The sequence below is a fragment of the Anarrhichthys ocellatus genome, unplaced genomic scaffold (genome assembly GCF_004355925.1).
Source record: "Anarrhichthys ocellatus isolate YVR2014 unplaced genomic scaffold, GSC_Weel_1.0 scaffold168, whole genome shotgun sequence".
Classification (NCBI taxonomy): domain Eukaryota; kingdom Metazoa; phylum Chordata; class Actinopteri; order Perciformes; family Anarhichadidae; genus Anarrhichthys; species Anarrhichthys ocellatus.
The window spans coordinates 176,124-196,670 of record NW_022280198.1 but is presented as its reverse complement, the minus strand read 5'-3'; the positions used below and the strand labels follow the sequence as shown (position 1 = coordinate 196,670).

General features: G+C 40.8%; 1 protein-coding gene across 1 annotated transcript in view; it reads right to left on the bottom strand.

Moving 5' to 3' along the window:
* The window catches only part of LOC116400413 (zinc metalloproteinase-disintegrin-like brevilysin H2a), a 24,158-nt gene extending 13,272 nt beyond the window's left edge, over positions 1 to 10,886 (bottom strand). The window contains exons 1-14 of the mRNA XM_031878233.1: positions 10,591 to 10,886; positions 10,210 to 10,290; positions 7,767 to 7,855; positions 7,572 to 7,648; positions 7,294 to 7,372; positions 6,993 to 7,069; positions 5,962 to 6,145; positions 5,764 to 5,826; positions 5,417 to 5,488; positions 5,070 to 5,239; positions 4,222 to 4,303; positions 2,932 to 3,065; positions 1,842 to 2,019; positions 338 to 427 (exon numbers count right to left, since the gene is read on the bottom strand). Coding sequence (XP_031734093.1) covers positions 338 to 427; positions 1,842 to 2,019; positions 2,932 to 3,065; positions 4,222 to 4,303; positions 5,070 to 5,239; positions 5,417 to 5,488; positions 5,764 to 5,826; positions 5,962 to 6,145; positions 6,993 to 7,069; positions 7,294 to 7,372; positions 7,572 to 7,648; positions 7,767 to 7,855; positions 10,210 to 10,267 — 1,353 coding nt within the window. The 5' untranslated portion in view covers positions 10,268 to 10,290; positions 10,591 to 10,886. The remainder of the gene's footprint in view (positions 1 to 337; positions 428 to 1,841; positions 2,020 to 2,931; positions 3,066 to 4,221; positions 4,304 to 5,069; positions 5,240 to 5,416; positions 5,489 to 5,763; positions 5,827 to 5,961; positions 6,146 to 6,992; positions 7,070 to 7,293; positions 7,373 to 7,571; positions 7,649 to 7,766; positions 7,856 to 10,209; positions 10,291 to 10,590) is intronic.
* Positions 10,887 to 20,547: the final 9,661 nt, after the last annotated feature.

Sequence of the window (20,547 nt, the reverse complement as noted above, 5' to 3'; positions counted from 1 at the left end):
TTTATATATATATACACACATTCATTCATTCCTCTGGACCAAGATTGACTTGTTGTTGTGTCTGAAAATCATCTCACATGTACACTAGAGTTGTAACAGTGTCAGATTCTCACGGTAACTATCTCAGAAATGATCACTTATTAAACAAACTACTAAATAAAAAAATAACAGACAAACTAAATAACAGATAACTTTTAGAATAACATTCTAAAAGAATGTGAGAATGTATTTCCTACTCCAGTAATACCTTAGATTACCACTAGAGGGCGGTAGCAGATCAAACAATGAGAAGATTTGCAACAGGTACAGCAGCATGTGTTAGTACACATTTACTCACCTTACAGTCCTCACAGCACTCGCCCTCGGCACACTGAGACCCCTCCTTCAGGGTGCAGGTGGTGGCGTTGCAGCAGGGGTTAGTGCACTCCTGTGGGGGCCACATAGAACTCATCAGGCTGTATTTAATCCTTCTATTCATCGTGTTGTGTTTAGCCTCCTTGTGTCATGTTCCCCTCAGGAATGCTCCCGTACTTTTAGAGTTACTTTGAGTTGCATGTGTTTTCCTTTAAAAAAAGAAATCTCGATGTATATTTTTGCTTTGAAGATGAGCGAGCCTCCCGCCCCCTCATTAGGACCTTCATGAACACTGCGGAGATTTGGCAGAAACTGTGACAGAACTTCAACTAAGTCGACCCTTTCTCAGAACTATTACTTGTTTTCATCGTCCTGTGATACTTGGAAATACTCTCGTGGTATTTCTTTATTACTTGATTTAGATTATCAGAAGAGAATGCTGTATTGCACCATAATGGTACGTAATAAAAACATATAATATAAGGTAAGGGCTGTGATTCTTGACTAAAAACTTCATACATCTTTACATAAAAAATAAAAACATTCTATTGTAGTTTGACTTTTGTCCTGCTTCTATCAATTAAAGGGTAGGAATCTTCAGCAACAAGGCACTCTTGCAGCATGCCGCCTTTTTCTTTTTTTGGGTGGGGATGGGGGGGGGGGGGGGGAGTTGGGGGGCGAGGAGCGACTAAGCACACTCAGAGCTGGAGCTTGTTGTGCCTCTGCCGTATACCAGGAGAAGCTAAAGCAGGTCTGAACACATTCTCGGGCTGATTGGAATGAATCAGTGTTTAACTGTGTCGTTTAACCGTGAGGCGCTTTTCCATGTTAAGTATAATAATTCTGATGCCTGAAATTAGTGTTTATAAACTGTGGCTGTTCATTGTAAATATTCAAATTAATTCAATTTAACTTTACTGTCAATATACTAGTGTACAACAGAACACAACTGTGTAATTTCAAGATAGCTGAAAAATTCTAAAAGTACATATAAATTTAAAAACTTCAATAATTGGATTGCAGTTTGAACCCTGTAGTGAGCAGGTAGGAGGCTATGAGGTCTGAATAACAGCCAGCTGAACAAGCTGCTGCTTAATGTGCAACCCAAACATCTTCAAAAGAGTTTAAAGAAAAGAAGATTGACTGCAATTTTCAAACGTGTTGGTGCATGTCAAACAGCCTCATTCTCTTAATAATAATAATAATACCTCTGGGCAAAATAACAAACTTAAAGAGTCAAGATCAGACGAAGGAAACAAGGTGTTGAGGCTCACTGTTGGAAAAAACAATAGCCTTGAGGCAGACACTCACTGACGCTGCTTAACATCAGCGCAGGGAATGCGTTTCACTTGTTATGCTGTCAGATGCTACATTGTAACATCGTTGGTATCATTTCCAAACCGTAATAATACCGAGGGGTGGCAACAAGGCTTATGACTGAGAGACATAGGGGAGAATTCAATTAGTTTTGAATGAAGTTCGTTTACCCCCACACTGCCACAGTCACACTGTTCTCCTCTCTCCAAAAAACCGTTCCCGCAGACTGAAGGAGCCTCCAGGGTTCTGTAGTCCGGTTTGTCCAGGATGCAGTCGGGGCTGCGGCCCAGCAGGTATTTCTCGTAGTCGTTGCTGCTGCAGCTACTGAAAAACCGAGGAACATTCCAGCTGTGGAAGAAAAACAACAACTTTTACTTCCTTAAGTCCAAAGTCACATTCTTTGAAATACAATAAGACGATTCAAGTTTTTTTGTTTTTTTTTTATAATGCACCTTGTCTCCTTTTAGCCTTTCAACAAAGCTGCCAAGAAACGGTTTTGGAGTGAATCCACCTGCTCTTATAGGTCTTTTTCACAGGAGACATTGTGACTTGTCATAGCAGGAAGAGCGCACAATGTAAGTTCCGTTCTGTTAAGCTGCATTGTTAAAATGTCCCACTAAACCATGACAGTGCGACAGGCAGTCAGAAAGAGCAATATGAGGACCATGAAACATTCTGTTACCTTCTCACTCGTAAACACGCCCAGCGAGCGATGCAGCATTGTGTCCACCTCTCTATAATTATCTCAGTCCTTAGTACAAGTCAATATCTATTTTTATAAGATTGTTTCCAAAATTCACGTTTTTTGTCTAACTAAATATTTTTGCTTTAATCCATATTTGTTGGCGTTTAGCCTTTCAAAATTTTCATTTTCATTCTATGCATTCTTCTTTCTTGTGAAAACTTGGCAATACCCACAATGCAACTTAACGCTAACGCTAGCCTCACGCAGAGATGAGAACCGTGCTACAGAGCTCTGGAAAAACTCCTTTCTAACTCAACCCGCTGTTATTTTTCCTTATTCTAACTTGTAATCACAGACCCAACCGATGCTGACAATTCATATTTCAAACAGCTCCCTCTGGAGCCACAAAAGGGCTTCACACAACTTTGTTCACATGTGCAGTAGTGCTCCCTGTACATGAACTTTGATGAGTGAAATCTGTTGGGTAGATTTAAGATTGTATGAAACTTCTGTCATTTGCTTGTAAAACAAAAGACTCTAACTTTTTTGATAGTTTTTTCATCAACTTTTCTTACCTGAGTGCTGGAGCCATGATGCAGCTCTCACCAGAACAAGCACAGGTGCTGGAGTCATCATGGTTCATGCCCAGGTTATGGCCCATCTCATGAGCCAGGGTTGCCGCCACTGCGATGGGCCGGTCATTGTGATCCTGAGATGGAACTCTTTCAATTTAGTCCCTTTTATTTGCATTTCACATTTGTTTAAAGCAAACAAGACACAATATCTGTTTCCTCAATCTGCTGTGTTTGTTGTTGACCACAGTAATGTTCCCATGACAGAGTCTAGACATGTGCTGCACCACAGTTGAAGAATTTCAAAATCACCATTTGGTAGAAAGTTACACTTCCTCTTAATGAAGTTATTCATAAGTTATTAATTCTTTATTAACAGATAACAGAAGTTCAGATTTTTGGTAACTTATTGATGATAGTGGGGAATTTAGTTGGCAAATTAATGTTGTAATGGACACAAATGACAAACGATTTTGATTGTGTACTGATGTTAATTTAATAAAATATGAGTTATGTACACTGACTACACAGACAGAATTTTGTACTTATTGGGAATTTAGCTACCTCAGATTTTGTTACTCATAAACAAACAAGTAGTAGCTCTGTCATCATTCAGTTTATCAGTGATGGGAATGTATTATGATCACATCATTGTTCTACCTATTCTACCAAGATCTGGTTGGTCTGATTCTAACCACTTTTATGTTGCAGATCAGATCAGATGTTTTTCTTGAGGGACAGTCCACTGAACTGTCCATCTCTGACTGTAACTCTTGAGAATAGGAACTCATTTTTACTCGTGCAGATGGTGGCCATTTTTTTTTTTTCCTTTCAGATTATTCACTAAGTCTTTCTATTTGTGAAAGAGGATACCTTTATGGTTTATAATACAAGTAAAATTGCCATTTTGCTATTTGTGTGAGGTCAGCTACATTATTACTGGACTACTTAGGTACAGTGTTGCTTTGAGCTAAATGCTAACAATAGCAATACTGACATGCTAATGTTTAGCAGGTAGTGTTCTTACTTTTGTGTGTTAGTACACTAACATTTTCTATTTAGAACTTAAAACAAGCACAGTTGAGGCTGAGGGTTTTTATTTTGCAGGTATTTGGTCATAAAGCAAATCATAAATGGTGCTACAGAAAAACTCACTTCCGTACAAAATTGTATGGCAATCCATCCAACAGTTTGTTGAGATATTTCAGTCTGGACCAAAGTGGTGGACCGACCAACAGACTGACCCTATTATGACAGAGCCATGCTGTTAGCTAATTCTCAGGAACACCTTACCTGTGTTACTCCAACAGAGTGACCCGAGCAAAGAGTCCCAATGTAAGCCAATCCCACGGTTCCTCCTTCAAAGTCAATACCACTGAAAGACAAGCAATGGTTTGGTTATGAAATGACTCGCCATGTCAACATGAACTAAATTGGCAACATGTGGTTTGTTTTGCGGTGATAAAATAACCGAGTATCTTAGTCGTATTTTAAAGACTCTGTTCCAAAATGTTTGTTTGTTTGTGGGGAGGAGAGTTAATGTGACGTCAACGGCTTGTTGGCACTTCCTGGAAGCCAAAGGTAACTTTCATATACGTGTTTGTTCAGCTTATCAAGATCACATGCCTCTTCCTCTTGATTAGAGTTACACAGGCTATTGCTTAAGGCCAGTAATGCTACCTGGAGGCAATTGTGTGCGACTGTCATAATACAGGCGTTCTCTGTATTTCATACATGCAAACATTATCCGTTACACCACATCTAATGTTAAAAGCCAATCAATGAGCAAAGACAAGCCTGATGTGGAACCTTCCGGTGCATGGAGCTCATTGTACATCAAGAACGTCAAACTTGTGAAACATGGCTGGTTGTGCACTTTTAAGAGGGAAGCCAGAAATCTCACCTTTCTATTTCATCAAGAAATTTAAACTGAGATAGAGAATGACAGGTTAATGACGGGTTAATTCTGAAGCCTGGCCCCATGCTAACTATTAATCCGAAGAGCAACAACAGTGAATGGTAGAAAAGAAAGTGGGAGTTAATAAGTAAGCAACAAAAAAAAGTACATGTATAGAGACGTTATAATTAATAATTTACAAAATTTGAGACTGTTGGTCTCCACTTCTAGAGACCGTTCAGACCTGATAAGGTGTGCGTTGTCATGCTTTTTCTTTTTCAGCAGCTCAGAGTTCCTCCAATTCATGAAAGCCCCCAGGTTGGCCCCGGCCGGGGGGGTCACATGGATCAAGTCCCGAGCGGACCAGATCTCCAGCCCCACCAGAGCAATGAAGGTCCTCAGTGGCTTGTACACCTGCAAGCAAGCAGGACATCACTGTTGACTTTTTTCAAATAAGGAGACATAATTATCAGGAAAAGACATTAAAAAAATGTAACAAAAATAGATATTTTCTAGAGATTGCAGCTGACAGTGGCTGTGTGTCATATGTGTTCTGCAATTTTCCCAGAAACAGCAGAAGCACTGACTCACCATGTTGACAAAGTTGACAATTTCAAATATCCTCTTTCTCACTCGTATCTGATCTCGCTGCATCTTCACATACTGAAACACCACATGGTCACGTTAGAGCACGGTCACATCCTGTTTCTCAGCAGCTGATTCATTATAAATCACCCAATGATTCATCGCTGACTTTGTCCCCGAAAATAACGATGTCTGATTCTTATCAGACCAAAATCTGTGGAGGTTTACCAACATTGGAAAGACATGTTTGGCTAAATCACTCACAGAAACTGTGCAAAGTTAGCAAGAAAATGACTTCCTGTTTAATCTGAACATTATGGTTTTCACAGTGAATTTCCATGTGTGTATCTTACCGCACGATTATCAACAACAAGGACGAGCTCAATGTATTTTTGTTTCTGGATGATAGATATACCCTTCAGGACAAAAGAACAAAGCAGGTAAAGACAATTTTAAATTCATGTCCTGTTTTCTAAGCTTTAAAATGATTAGATTTGTCTCATCTTGTCATTAAATTGCTGATTTTTCTTTGCAGGATGTTTTGACGTTACCGCTGATCTGGAGCGGCTCCGGCTTGTCGGGGGTTCGAAGTCGTCGCTCCAGCTGGTGTTAGTGACGCCGCACACCGCGGGCGTGGAGTTCTTGTCGTTAAAAGTCATCACCGCGTGGTCCCCCTCGTCGCCACCAGACAGGGGCTCAATCAAGTACCTCTGGGCCGACATTCTGAAGTAACCCCTGCAACGAGATCACGCCGTTTAGGTCTACAGACGTTGCTTTGGGGCAGAAATAAATCCATTGGATGAGTCACCCCTCAGTTCCTTTTTGTTTTTTCTTTCAAGAGTCACTAGCTGACAATCATGCTTGAACATGGACTCAAAATCGGAATACTGTTGTAACTGCTCTTTATATATCACATACAATAAGCTCAGTTCATTAATTGGTTTCTAACTTGAGATCAAGACCTGTCCAAAGGCTCACACATTGTTTATAATCCATTAATTCTGGACATTCATGGACCTTTTTCTCAAATCATAGACATCTGAAATAAAACAAGAGGCCTCAAATACACACTGCTTTTTGTAAGGGGTCACAAGCCAAGAAGATTGGTAGACACCAGTTTAATCTTTGATCAGTTGGTAATGCGTTTCTCATGTTTTAAAGAGTGTTGATCTGAAAAGTAACTAGTAACTGTCATGTAAATGTAGTGCACTAAAAAGTGCCATAAAGTAGAAGTATAAAGTAGCGTGAAATGGAAATACTTCAGTAAAGAACAAATAACTCGAAATTGGACTTGAGTACAGTACTTTAGTCAATGTACTTAGTTACTTTCCACCACTGGTTTACAGTGAACTCCGTTACCTCAATACAGAAATCTGATTCACTGGCTTCATCCGTTTAGGTTTAATCCAATATTACAATATAATATTGTTAGCATGACGTTCTCTCCTTTCACTCTGTTTGTATCCTCACTATTTTGAGATACCATGTGGGAGTGGCCGGTTTTTGGATGATTCAAGGACAACTCAACTCTACTTTCATACTTTTAAGTAAAGTCAAACAGAGGATGGTTTGAGGGCCTCACCTGAGTCCATCACAAGTGCTGATGCTAACGGATGACTGGCTGTCATTCACAATGCTCCCATGATAGTAGCAGTGATCCTGATAAAGACACAGGGATGATAAAAGCGTCAGCAAACAAGGAAATCCAAACTATCTGGCATTTGCTCACATGACGGCATAACTGTTAAAAGGTCTAAGAAACATTTGTGGAATTTGGTCTTCGAAGCTTAAGAACGTGGTTTAGAGGAGACACTGTACTTTGAGGTAAGTCACATCTGATCCACGGGGAACTGAAACTCGCCGCTCAAAGGCAAAATACTTACGACGTCATCCGGAGCTGTGGTGACTTGAGTCCCGTCTTCTTGGTAGTAGGTCTCCGTGTAGTCTTTGGTGAGTAATTCACTGATGATGAAAAGAGATCAAAATAATCAAATCCATGATTTATCAGACTTAGTTTTGGGATCTGGGTTAAAACACATCAAATGTTGATATTGAAAATAACTTGCTTGAAAAAAGAGAAATAAAACCAGGAAGTAGCCTTTAAACATCGATGTGCCCCGATAATACACAGAGGCATGCCATTAGGGATGTAATAACTTACTGATTTCTTTCGAGTCGCATTTCGATGTCTCTTCCTCCCACCGTCATAGCATACTTAACGGTCTCTGGCCTGAGATGCTGCGCAAAGGAAAGGTGCAGTCTTATTTTCCTGTGACTAACAGCACAACCATTACTTGACTGTGTTTGCAAGAACAGCTCAAATTGTCCTTATAATTTGAAAAACAGAAAAATGCACCTCTGTATGTCTCTTTCTAACTGAGTGAAGTCTGATGGGTCGAACAACCTCGTAGTCCTTCACCTCGTCAAAGTCGTGGCCATGGCTCTCTGTGGAGATACAACACACATCGTGTTACTTAGTGATAACAAAGTTTGCCATATGTCCAAACAAGGCCAGTGTAAATTCACCTACATAGCAAATCACATTTTAATGAGAGTACTGTGTATGTTTTAGTGACACATAGTGGTTTGTGGCAGGTTGTAACCAACTAATTTTAATTTCTTATACTATATTGATCCCTTTAAGGGGGAAATTTGTCTCTGCATTTGACCCATCCCTGTAGATAGGGAACAGTGGGCTGCTAATGGCAAGTGCCCGGGGAGCCATTAGGGGTTCAGTGTATTGCTCAGGTACACATGATACATCCCAGTCAAGGATTGAACTGTTGACCTTGCAGTTACCAGACAACCCTCTTAACCCAGCGAGCCACAGTCGCCCCAAAGGTCCCCTCAGCTCAGCCCCTCCCCTTTCCAAGCATGTCGGAGAACTACAGTAGCTATAACTAAATGTTGTTTCTAGAGCAGCAACAGTAAAGTCACTATATAAAGTCAGACTGGAAACAAACATAAAATGTCAATAAAATAAATAACATTTCTGAGTGAATTTTATAAAGAATGAAGAACACAGACATCCATAACTATCAGTCATCCCTCCTGTCCTCTGTCCTTCTGTCCTCTGTCCTTCTGTCCTCTGTCCTCCTGTCCTCCTGTCCTCTGTCCTCCTGTCCTCTGTCCTCCTGTCCTCTGTCCTCCTGTCCTCCTGTCCTTCTGTCCTCCTGTCCTCTGTCCTCCTGTCCTCTGTCCTCCTGTCCTCCTGTCCTCTGTCCTTCTGTCCTTCTGTCCTCCGTCCTCCGTCCTCTGTCCTCCTGTCCTCCTGTCCTCCTGTCCCTCTGTCCTCCTGTCCTCCTGTCCTCTGTCCTTCTGTCCTTCTGTCCTCTGTCCTCCTGGCTGCTTTGTCTCAGCCGACTAAAAAACCCTTTTGCCGATCATTCGTGCTATAATTGTGTGAACATAGCAGCGGTGGCGGCCAACTGAATTAGGTTACTTTCGTCACTTTCGTTTACATGTTCACAGATGTACTGATAAAGTATTGGCGTTTTACTTTCGAATATTTTATTGCACGTACAGTAACAAGCTTAGCTGCCGTAAACTTTTAGTATCCTTAACTTCACTTGGTTCACTTCACCACAGCGGCATATCTGATCGTGCTTCGCATGTGTCGGTGTTGTTGTTCCACACTGTCCTTTTAAATGACAAGATTGATGCCACTCCCATGTCTGATGGTTAGCTTAGCATAAAAGCTGGAAACAGCTGTTCCGTCTCTGTCCAAAGGCAACAATATCCACCTACAAGCCCCTCTGAAGATCACAAATGAACACGTCACATCTTGTTTGTACAGGAACCCTCGGCATTAACAGGACATGTTCAGACACACTATTTGTAGCAATCGTCCCACCTAATTGGAAAGAATGAAAAAAGTTCTGTATCAAACTATTTCCTTTCACGAATTTGGGAAAATATCATAAAAGCAGCAAAAGGTGAGGGCAGCAAATGAGCCAATAGCTCAGGGTTTATTTTCTCAGTTTGATGCACCTCCTGTGACCCCGTCTGCATACTGAATGACCCCCATAAGGGCCCTGACCCTCAAGGTGAGAATATCTGCTCTAGCCCCATGGCCCATGCAGAAAAGACAGAAAAACAATGACACCCCAAAGCTATAAGCCTACTTATTTTTTAAATGACAAAACAGAAGCCGTATGTTAGTAAAAACAATTGCAGCTTTACAGACTGGATCCTTTTTTCTCGTCGACATCTTCCACCTCATCGTAGCTCCTTAACCAAACATGGAGGTATTACATGGCCTGTTACGCTGTAGCACCTGACAAGGGCGGGAGCTTTGCTGTGATTGGAAGTCCGGCCTCGACGGTGTGTCACAAAGCAGCAGTATGTCTAAAGTAATGCCCCATTGGTTCTCTTGGCATAGGAAGCGTTTATTAGACGGTATAGAGTGTCTACAGTGTAACGACAGCAGTGAGGGCTCATTACTTGGTCGGTCACTCTTTAGGATTCCCTTTCTAATCACATGTTGCAAAAGCATTAGGTCCAAAAAGCTCCATTATCACTGATGCAGGGTTAAACTCAGTGAAAGGTATCGAACATATATTCAGATGGAGACAAATCATTCATTATCTTGAAACGGATGGAAGCTACATGGTGCCTTTAAGTCTTCAGAACAGTCATTTTATTTATAAAACAATATATCATATCACATTTAATCATGTGTTTTACTTTATGCCTCAGGAGCAGACGCCCACAAGTGCTTCAAATAAACAGGCTAGGACAGGCTTTAGTTATTAATCGGCCCCTGGGCCGAGTGGAGGTAACAGTATCCAGTGACTCACCTGAGGGCTTGAGCGAGGCATATAGGATGAGGACCCACAATAGGAGTGTTCCCGTCATTGTCTCGAGTGCAGACGGTCTCACTGTAACAGAGCAGATCGGTGCTCTGATCAGGACTTTATGCTGTGTCTATCTGCATGCTGTGTGAGGCCACACCTTCTCCTGAACCTGTCACAGCGACTTCCTTATTGACGACAGATTCACAACACACTCACAACCAGCCCGAACAGGCCCGGGTGCGTCTCTGAGAGAATGCAGGAAGGATACCAGCTGAGAGTACTGTGGTCAGGGCTTAGCTTGCAGGTCTCCCACGTTTGGTTGCATGACAAAGTTTCACATGCAGTCCCACGCATTAATACATACGGATTTTTAAACATTCCTACCTTTTTGCTGGATCTAAATTTCAGCCACTTCTTCTTTTTCCAGCAGTGTGTCTCATCCTGTGTTGTAGCTGACTGACTCACAGTACTCAAGCAACATGGTGAATTCCACACGCACGTCAGTTGTCACTCTGCCGTCACCACATCGTAAAGTTTCACAACCTTTTTTATTTTGGACAAATTAAGGCATGAAGATTGAGCTCCGTCTGCAAGCGGTGTGGATGCGTCTTATCTCCTGCTCCTCTGTGCCTCACCCACCGGACGCAGGCCCGGGGGTCACAGCAGAGACAAAGTGTCAGAAGACAATAAGGCCAATGTGCGCGCTCCCTCAGCGGCAGGCTGGGGACATTTGAGGACACAGAGAAGTGTGTCGGTGTTAAAGTAACATACACATGCATTGTTATCTTCAGTGTAACAATAGAGATTCAGTGTCAGGGGTCTTGCTGTGTGAAAGCAGGTTTCATGTTGGCAGTGTGATGGAATGATCAGAATAATATTCACACTACAAAGAAAGCCTCATGGGTCAATTACAAAGACCACAGCAACACACAGAGTTCTGAGGGAAAACTAGAGGATCACTGCAATAACAGATGATCTCTAGTTACATAAGGACTGCCTGGTGAGAATGTATTGCATTGTACATGGGGTGAACATATGGTTGTTCAGTGTGACATCAGGCACAACCCTGGTCATACTCTTGTTCATGCGGCTGCGTGATGCTCATTCCTTTCATGATGCACCCCTCGTTGAGGACATGACCTAAACACCAAACATCTGAACTGAACTGAACCTAAACATCTGAACAATTGCCTCACTGTGAGTGCGGAGGCCACAATGCACTCACACCAGGAGTCAGAATCCCTCTTTTATTTTATTTTTTTACGGCTTTTACCCTCTGGCTGAAAAAGAGCACAGATATACAGTGCAAATCATCATTGACGCTTCATTGCAAATCATCATTGACGCTTCATTGCAAATCATCATTGACGCTTCATTGCAAATCATCATTGACGCTGGTTCTGAAAGCTTCTTAAAACAACACAGACATGCATCTGTGTGAACTGACGGAGGTATTGGCTGCTGTAATCCGTTCTCCTCTCCACACTGGCTGTAAAGGACAAGTGATGGGGGAGAAAATCTGCCGTCCTCGTTCTGTGCAATTATGCGTTCCAAAGGTTTTTTTATCTCATACTATATGTGACATTTTTTTTACATTTCTATGGCATACTTGGCCCTTTTTCATGATATGTATATTACATACAATACCAGCGTTTGTCTATCTTTTTTCTTGGGATGAACTTTTTGAAAATGACAATCACCCAATTTCACAATATCTATCGATCGATCTATAAATCGCGTGAAGAGAGAATTTGTGAACATTTTTACTTCTATTTTTCCGCATAACCTCATATTATCTTGAATAGGTAAAACCAGCCGCTTTAAAGAGGTGCACGTTTGATAAATTACACATTTTATGCATTTGTAACTATATATAAATATATACACGTGTTAAATACTTTATAAATGACACCAAATGAATGCATTTAGTGGGGGTTATCAGGTTCTCCGAATGTTTATAAGTAGACTACAGTTATCAGAACAGGACACACACCCAGGCTCCTCGTGTGGCTCAAAGGGGAACTGCAGATATAAATGTTATGGGGAGACACTGCAGGTGAAAACTTTTTAGCCAGATTATCACCATTAATCTTCCCCAGTTGATTACTTACATTAAAACAATTCGTTTTTGTATTGCAAGTTTTCTGAAATATATGCAGTTGAGGCATACTCACAGAAATCTGAACACTGGATAATTCTTGTTTCATTTTGTTGACATGTTAGAGTCAAAAGGTTTTTACAAAGGGAATCTCTTTGCATCACTCTCTAAATCAGAAACATCTTGATTACTTGTTTTTGTTAGAAACTGCAGGCAAAACTACAGCATTATCAATCCCAAGGACATCATCTACCAAACAGATGAAAACATCTGTAATAACTTAAGACACTGGGTCGGGAGCACATGCTCACTACGCTGAAGAGGAGCGAGGTTGGTTTTAATTCATGACATTTCTCTGAAGGGTGGAGCTCAACAGGTATTGGTTGAAGAGGATCAGCCAGTTCATCAACTGTACGAAACAGAAAGTTCAACTTCTGTTGATATAAAAAAGCTCATTAACACTTCACATTGATGTGGTCGCGAATCATAGAACTGTCCACCACCACACATCTAATGAGAACCTGAGAGACCTCTGGGACACACTAACACTCTGAGGCCTTCTTCTTTATCCATGGCTTCATTTAATATTAGATCAGTAGACAGTAGAAGTGATTTAATTACCTCTCATACAGTGGATTGCTTCTTACTAAGGGAAACTTGGCTCGATCAAACTGGGTTTAAGGAAATGATTGCGGCCTCACCCCCTAACTACAGCTTCCTGTCCTGGGCCACTCGAACATGTTGGAGGGCTTGCAGTTTTATATATCACTTCTTACAATGTATACTTCTGTCTTTTGGTAACTATCAATCCTTTGAATATCTTGAATATCAGTAGACCCTTTCTTTCGTATCTCAGTAATAAAAAAATCATCGTATAGTATGTTTCAAAAAGCCATACAAAGGCACGGTATAGCCATTGTATAATATCTCAAAAAAGTCATAAAAAAGTAATAGTATGTCGAAGAAAGTAATTAAAAAGTCATAGTAAAGTATGTTTAAAAAGTCATAAATAAGTCATAGTATAGTATGTCCAAAAAAATCACAATATAGTATGTCACTGAAAAACTTCAGAAGATACAGAATGTCGAAAGAAGTCATGACAAAGTAAAAGCATAGTATGTCAAAAGAAAACACTGCAACAAGTCAAAAAATTGTATATTATGTCGAAAAAGTTATGGAATACTCAGTCATAAAAAAAAGTCAGACTATAGTGTGTCGAGAAAAGTCATAAAAAAGTAATATAGTCCTAAAGGTCATAAATGCAGTTATCAATTATAACTTGTTAAAAACAGGCATAGTATAGAATGAATATATATATATATATATATATATATATATATATATCAAAACAGTCATGAGAAAGTCACAGTACAGTTTAGAGCAGGGGTCACCAACCTTTTTGAAACTGAGAGCTACTTCAAGGGTACCGAGTGGTACGAAGAGCTACTTGTTTGATACAAACTTCATAAATAACAAGGTTGCACAGATCACCTTTTAATAATAATAATAATAATAAATGTGAAGAGACTGTCTGATCACATGTCAATGTTAATTATTCCTCACAATAATTATTAACAATGATGGTAGGAAACACAGATATATATAAACATGCAACATTTATTTCTGTTAATCTGTTTCAACATTTGAAAGTCAGGACTGTAACAAGTCCCATGTTTATACAAATGATCAGTTATGTAAGATAAAAAATCAACTCTTTCACTTTTTTTAAATGAATCCTATTACATTAGTACTAATCACGCAACAAATCATAACATCTTTGAACAAATTATTTTTCACATTTTTGTGCAATATTTGAGTTTAATGTTGTTTTCAATGAAAACATTATGTTATCTCTTTCTTTGTCTGTAAATGTCTGTTCGTGCATACTCTTCACCAATGTACTGTAATCTGGTGTATAATTTGACACTGCAACTCTGAGTGAGTCTTGTGCATCAATAAGTTCTGTGTTTGTTCTTGATGAAGTTCATGTCAGAAAAGGCTGATTCACAGAGATAGGTTGAACCAAAAAGGCAGGCAACTTTCATAGCTGCTGTGCATACACCTTTGTACCTTTGTACCTTTGTACCTTTGTTGCAGACCAGCGGTGGGCCGTCAGGGCCTGCAAGGCCTTCTCTGCTGGCCTAAACACAATCACAAAGTTGTAACTATTTTATAATTTAATAATTCTTCATAAATACACTACATGTATTGTAATTCATAAACATATTTTCCCCATTATCTTATGTTCTCATTGCACAGCTACTGTCTTCCTCAGTTGCTCTGCTTCCAGTGCAGCTTGTTTTAAGTAGAGCTTTTATCCAATCAGATCTCACCTCTGTGTCTCTAGGTAAGAACAGAGGCAGAGGCCTGCAGACTCACAAGTGAATCCATGTGCAGTTTAAGTGAATGGGGACGATATTGATGATTGTCATAGTGTTCAACCAATCAGGTCTTTAGTTTGACATGTTGGGCGTATTCTTTGACGTGTCAGAGCCTGCTAGCTGGCCTATAGCTACGTCAGCATTACGTGCAGCTCAGTGTTCAGGTGCAGCTCTGCAGTGAGGTGCAGCGTGTGCTGTGATTGGTCAGTGGGCGAGCACGTGACTATCGTGAAACAAAACTTAAAGTAGCCATCAGAGGCTTAGTCGGAGTAGTGAGAGTTCAAATTGAAAGATATGGAAGAAATTATGAGATTTTTTGCATTTTGCTTGGTGTAGATTATTATTATTTTACCTAGCTTTGTTTTTTTAACACTCAATGGCTGAAGGAGGAGAAACTGATTTGTGAGTTGGGATTTAACCGGATTAACTCTTAGTCAACAAAGAAAGGAGGATGGAGTTTGTCTTTAAGTCAACTGGTTTGTTTCTTTACATCTGACATCTGAATGGCCCTCCAGTGTGCAGCAGAATGCGTGTTCTGCTGTTGTTTTCCCATTAAGCTAGTGTAGCGTAGCCTCGTGCGGTCCCTCAGCTGCTTTTTGTTGTTCCGGGTTCAGAGGTCACACAGCCAGTTGTCTCCTACGTGAGCGCAGAAAACATCATATTTCCCACAATTTAAGCTGTGGCGCCATCATGAGGTTATTAGGAGGTGTTTCAGCAGCAGGACAGCAGTGAAGGCCCAGCTATAACATGCACGGCCCACCACTGGTGCAGACTGATGGGTTTTGAGGTGGAGGTCATTTTACAATGTTACGATTTCAATCTCCACCTGTCCAGCATCCAAGTTGAACGTAGCACTTAGTTGCTCAGCAATGCATGTCATGTCCACTTGCATGAAAGGATTTGAAACGAATGACACACATGGCTCAAGTTGATCAAAGTCACAAAACCTGTTCTCAAACTCTTGCCCTAGTCTGTTTATGACTTGAGAGGACTTTTCTAGCTTTGTCAGAAGCCCCAGATGCTGAAGCATCGTCATTCAACACTGACTGTACGGAGGGAATGTGCAGCACTTTTTTTCTATGTAAATGCACAGAGAAAATGTTCATCTTAGCTTTAAATGCGTTTACAGCACTTATGTCAGCAACAGTTTTACCTTTCCCTTGCAGCTCACAGTTCAAATGGTTCGGTTTCTCAGTGATGTCCATTAAAAATGCAAGGTCAAGGATCCACTCAGGGTCCTCCAGCAGCGAGGCATCTTCCCCTTTGGATTGCATGAACTCTTTGATTTCGCCCAAAAGTGACAAAAAACACTGCAAAATTCGTCCCCTGCTGAGCCATTCTGTGTGTAGTAACAGGTCACCATATTCAGCTGACAGCTCCTCCAATAGCACCTTGAATGTCCTGTGTTGTTTGGCTTTGGAGCGGATGCCATTTATGATCTTCACGACAGGAGTCATCACATGATCAACGCTGGTTAGTTTTGCACATAGCGCCTGCTGGTGAATGATGCAGTAACATCCCGTTAGTTTCATCGTGTCTTTGTGTCTATCTCTGTGTGTGTGTGTGTGTGTTCCCCTGATTGCACTCATCCTACTCACCTGCCCGGTCCACCCAGCTGCCTCCAATCCTCTCATTACCCCACATATATACTCCCCTGCTTTCCCCGCTCCGGTTGTCAGATCATCATTGTTCTTCCCCTTGTGCTCCTTGTGTCTCCCGTGCTGTTCCCTCGAGTGGATTCAATGATTTTTGACTTCGCCTTTTTGTTTGTTTTTGCTCACTCCCGTTTGGAGTCGCTTTAAGTTTTTGTTTATTTCTCTTTTGATGACCATAAAGACTCTTATTTCTAACCTTCACCTCGTCTCCAGTGTCGGTCTCTGCTCATGAGTCTTAGCCCAGCCCTGAACCGTGACAGATGCAGTGGTAATGTAGACATTTTGGGAAGTCTGGGTCACCTTTGCATTGCGCAATGAAGCCTGCATGCAGGCCCGTCATGGCGGGAGCCCCGTCTGTCACCGACACCAGCTTTTCTAACGTTACCTTTTCCTCCACGAAGAACCTCTTCACCACGTTGTAGATGTCAATTCCCCTCGTTGTTGTCTTCAGGGGCAGAAGTGTCAGGACTTCTTCTTTTGTGGAGAAATCATCAAACACCATTCGGATAAACATCATCAGCTGAGCTGTACTGGTGCTGTCCATGGACTTGTCGCACTGGATGCTAAACCACCTGCACTGAACCAGATCCCGGTCCAGTTGCTCCATGAAGTTTTCGGATATAGCAGACAAGTATACCATCGTACTTGCCCCCAGTTGGACATCGGAGAGAGTGGAGATGGCATCGGGACCATTCTTCTTGTCTTTGAACAAATTATCATGGCAGGTTGTGAAATAGTCTCAACATGCAATCTATTGGTTTCTAGTCCAATGGAAAGTCAATTAGGAGCCTTATTTGTGGTGGACACGCAAATGAAATGCATCCACCTGATAAAGCAACCGTCGGAGCAAGTGACGTACTTTATAATATCCAAAAAGAACACTATTTGTGGGAAGGAGGGATGAGTCCAACAAACAAGACTTTCAACCAGGAGGCAGGTGTTCGACCCCACATTGCCTAGACCAGTGATTTTCAACCACTGGGCACACCAGTGTGCCGTGAGAGATCGTCAGGTGTGCCGTGGGAAAATGTCCAATTTCACTTAATCGGTGCCAAAAAATATTATTGAGTTGCTGCAAATAATTTGCCATTGTTGAGCGTCTGAGCTGCAACATAGTGGTTGGCTACTTAATAAATACTCTTCCATGCCAGTGGGGGGCAGTAGGTAGCGCAGTAATGACTGTGTTAATTTAAGACATTAAATGATGTGCAGGAGAGGTTGTCACTGCAACCTCTCCTGCACATCATTTAATGTCGAACAAATATGCAGACTCTGATCTGGGCCCTGGACAACAAAACTGATACGAGAGGGCCTGAGAGCTGTTGAGGAAGAGCTTCGAGAGAGCCTTTCTTCAGCTTTGGGTTCGAACCCACAGGCCAAGGTTTCACACTGAGTAAGGATCAACAAATTGAGAGTCATTAAATTGTCAGCATATATGCTGTATTATGCTACAAGGTGTCATTTTGTAACTTTTTTGTGTGCCGCGGGATCTTTTTAATGTAAAAAATCTTTTTAATGTTTTCCTAAACCTAATTACGTGGTCTTGTTGCATTAGCCTAACTTTACGTAGCTATTTTAAGCCCAACCATTATGTGTAACCAAAAAATGTCATAATATAGTAAATCATAAGTCAGATATGTAGTAGTAGTATGTAAAAAAAAAAAAAAAAAAATGAAGAAAAATAAGTCATACATTTTATTTTTAAAAAGGTCAGTAAAAGTCATCGTAATGTATGTAAAAAAAATACATGGTATGGTTAGTCTTTAAAGCTGGGCAACGATTAAAATTTTTAATCGCATGATTTTTTTGCGATTAATTGCATTGTTATGCGTAAAGTTCAATAATGAATTCAAAAGTAGTGTATTGTGCACTTTTATTTTAAAGTACTGCTATATGAACGAAGGTCAATAACATCTGGTTTAAACACTTTAAACACATCAGGTTCTTGTTAGCAGCAGTATTCCCTTTACACAGCAGCAGTTATAACACAGTTATAATGATTCTGATCATAGATATTCAGACGTGTTCACAATTTTATCTTCATGTGTGTAATGCCGTGTTCACACCAAACGCGGCGCGATTTCATCGGGCTGCTTCATTTGCGCCGCCGGTCTCGCCAGGAACCATTTGTGTTCATTCGCGCGAATCGCGCCGGAGAGGGGGCGTGGCTTATCGCCCTGAAAGCCGTTCAACTGTCCGCCATTAACCATGGAAAAAATAACCTCTATTTCTGCTTAGTACATGTTGTGGAAGTCACAGATATCCCGGGAAACTAAACGCCGTCATGTCTGGTTCATAACATTGTCCAGAGGAGCTCCGTGGATTTTATCGAAGTGTATTCACTGTGTCTATCAAGCCACACGTCGCTGTTTACTACAGCTGTATGAACACTAAATAAACTGATTGCTGTGATTTAACGGCAATAAACCGACAAAAAGGGACTCTGAAATAACTACGTAATGATGCCGATTTGTAGGCTACTTGTCTTCTCAATGGAGCGGATGGAGCGGTGCTAGGCTATGCTAACATTGTAGCAGCTCCACCAACACTCAGAATAACGTCATGTAGACGTAAATACGGCAGCGTCTATTCATTGTTTGTACCATATGCTTTACACACACACATGTATACACATAGTTTGGTCCGGTCTCTATTGATATGAGGTATCGTAGAGCTCTGGGTGAACACAGATGGCTACAGGATTTATTTCCTGATTCAACAACGGCAGGACGTCAGTGATGACAGGGGGAGCAACTCAACGCTGATAGGCTATCGCGCCGGGGCGTAACGCGAATATTGTGCCAAAGTTGAAAAATTTCAACTCACGCGTTTGGGGCGATTTGGTGTTGGACACAAATTTGCGTCAATCGCGCCGCTCCATCGCAAATTCGCGCCGCACCAGTCTCATCGCGTCTGTGCATAGACTTTGTATATGTAATCAATTCGCGCCGCGTTTGGTGTGAACACACCATAAGAGATGCAATTTAAATATACTTCTTGAAAACTGCAAACCTATCTACGTCGTGTTTTTATTTTTGTTAAATTCTCAGTAGCGATAACTAAATGATGCTTATTATACATATTACAAACAAAACACTTTGAAAACTCTAAAAAATAATTTAAATGAATCATTTCTTTTTTTGGTATTGTGGTCAGACACATATGCAACGCTGATTACCGTAATATGTGTGGTATTTGTTATAAATGTACGTTGGTACATAGAGGGTGATAAGAAGCTGTACATGGAGGGACTTAGGACCCAGGGGAATGTAGGTGAAGGAAACAGGAAGAGACGCCACACAAACAGCTGTTCACCGCTCGCTGCCCGGTTCTTGTGTTAAGAATATCCGCTTAATAATAAAAAAAAACTGTGTTAACGCGCGATACAATAATTGTCGGCGTTATTTAATTAATGCGTTAACGTGATAACGCGTTAACTTGCCCAACACTAAAAAATATATATTATCACAAAAAGTCACAGTACAGTATGTCATAAAAAAGGCAAAAAAGACATGTAAAATCAAAGTATATACTGTAATCCAATAGAAAGTTACTCGTATTCAGTGTAGTATACTGTACAAATGTCATTAAGAAAGTCATAGTCTTCACCAAAGTGGTGGATTTACTGACCACAATTATCTTCTTTAGTGCTGAAAAAGAAAACAGAATTTGAAAGAAATGTTTTTATAGCTTTGAAACATGAGAATTCCCTTCAATGTACAGCATCCCATCCCATCAATAACTCAAACAGCATAAAAATCCCCACGAACGAGTTCACGCAGGGCTCAATGAGAATCAGTGGTCCAAGCCAAAGTCCTTCTGCAAGTTGTTTATTGTTGTAAATACTGTTACAAACATTCTGGCTCTGGTACAGGAATGTAGCTCCAATAGCTAGAACATCACTGAAAAAAAAAAAAGCTAGCAAATAAATAAACATTGCTGCTGCTTCACAGAAAAGGTATTTTCATGTTTTTTTTTGTTTCTTTTAATCTTTAGACACAATAAGAGTTAACGTTTCAGTTACATTCAAAATGAGTGCACTTATAAATACTTGTTAGCCAACCGCGCTGCTGCCGCCAGCTTCAAGTGCTTGTTTCCTTGGTTAGCTTCATTGTGTCGCACTAGCCTACAATCCCTGACACACTATGGAGGGAAAATATTACATACACACACACACACACACACACACACACACACACACACACAC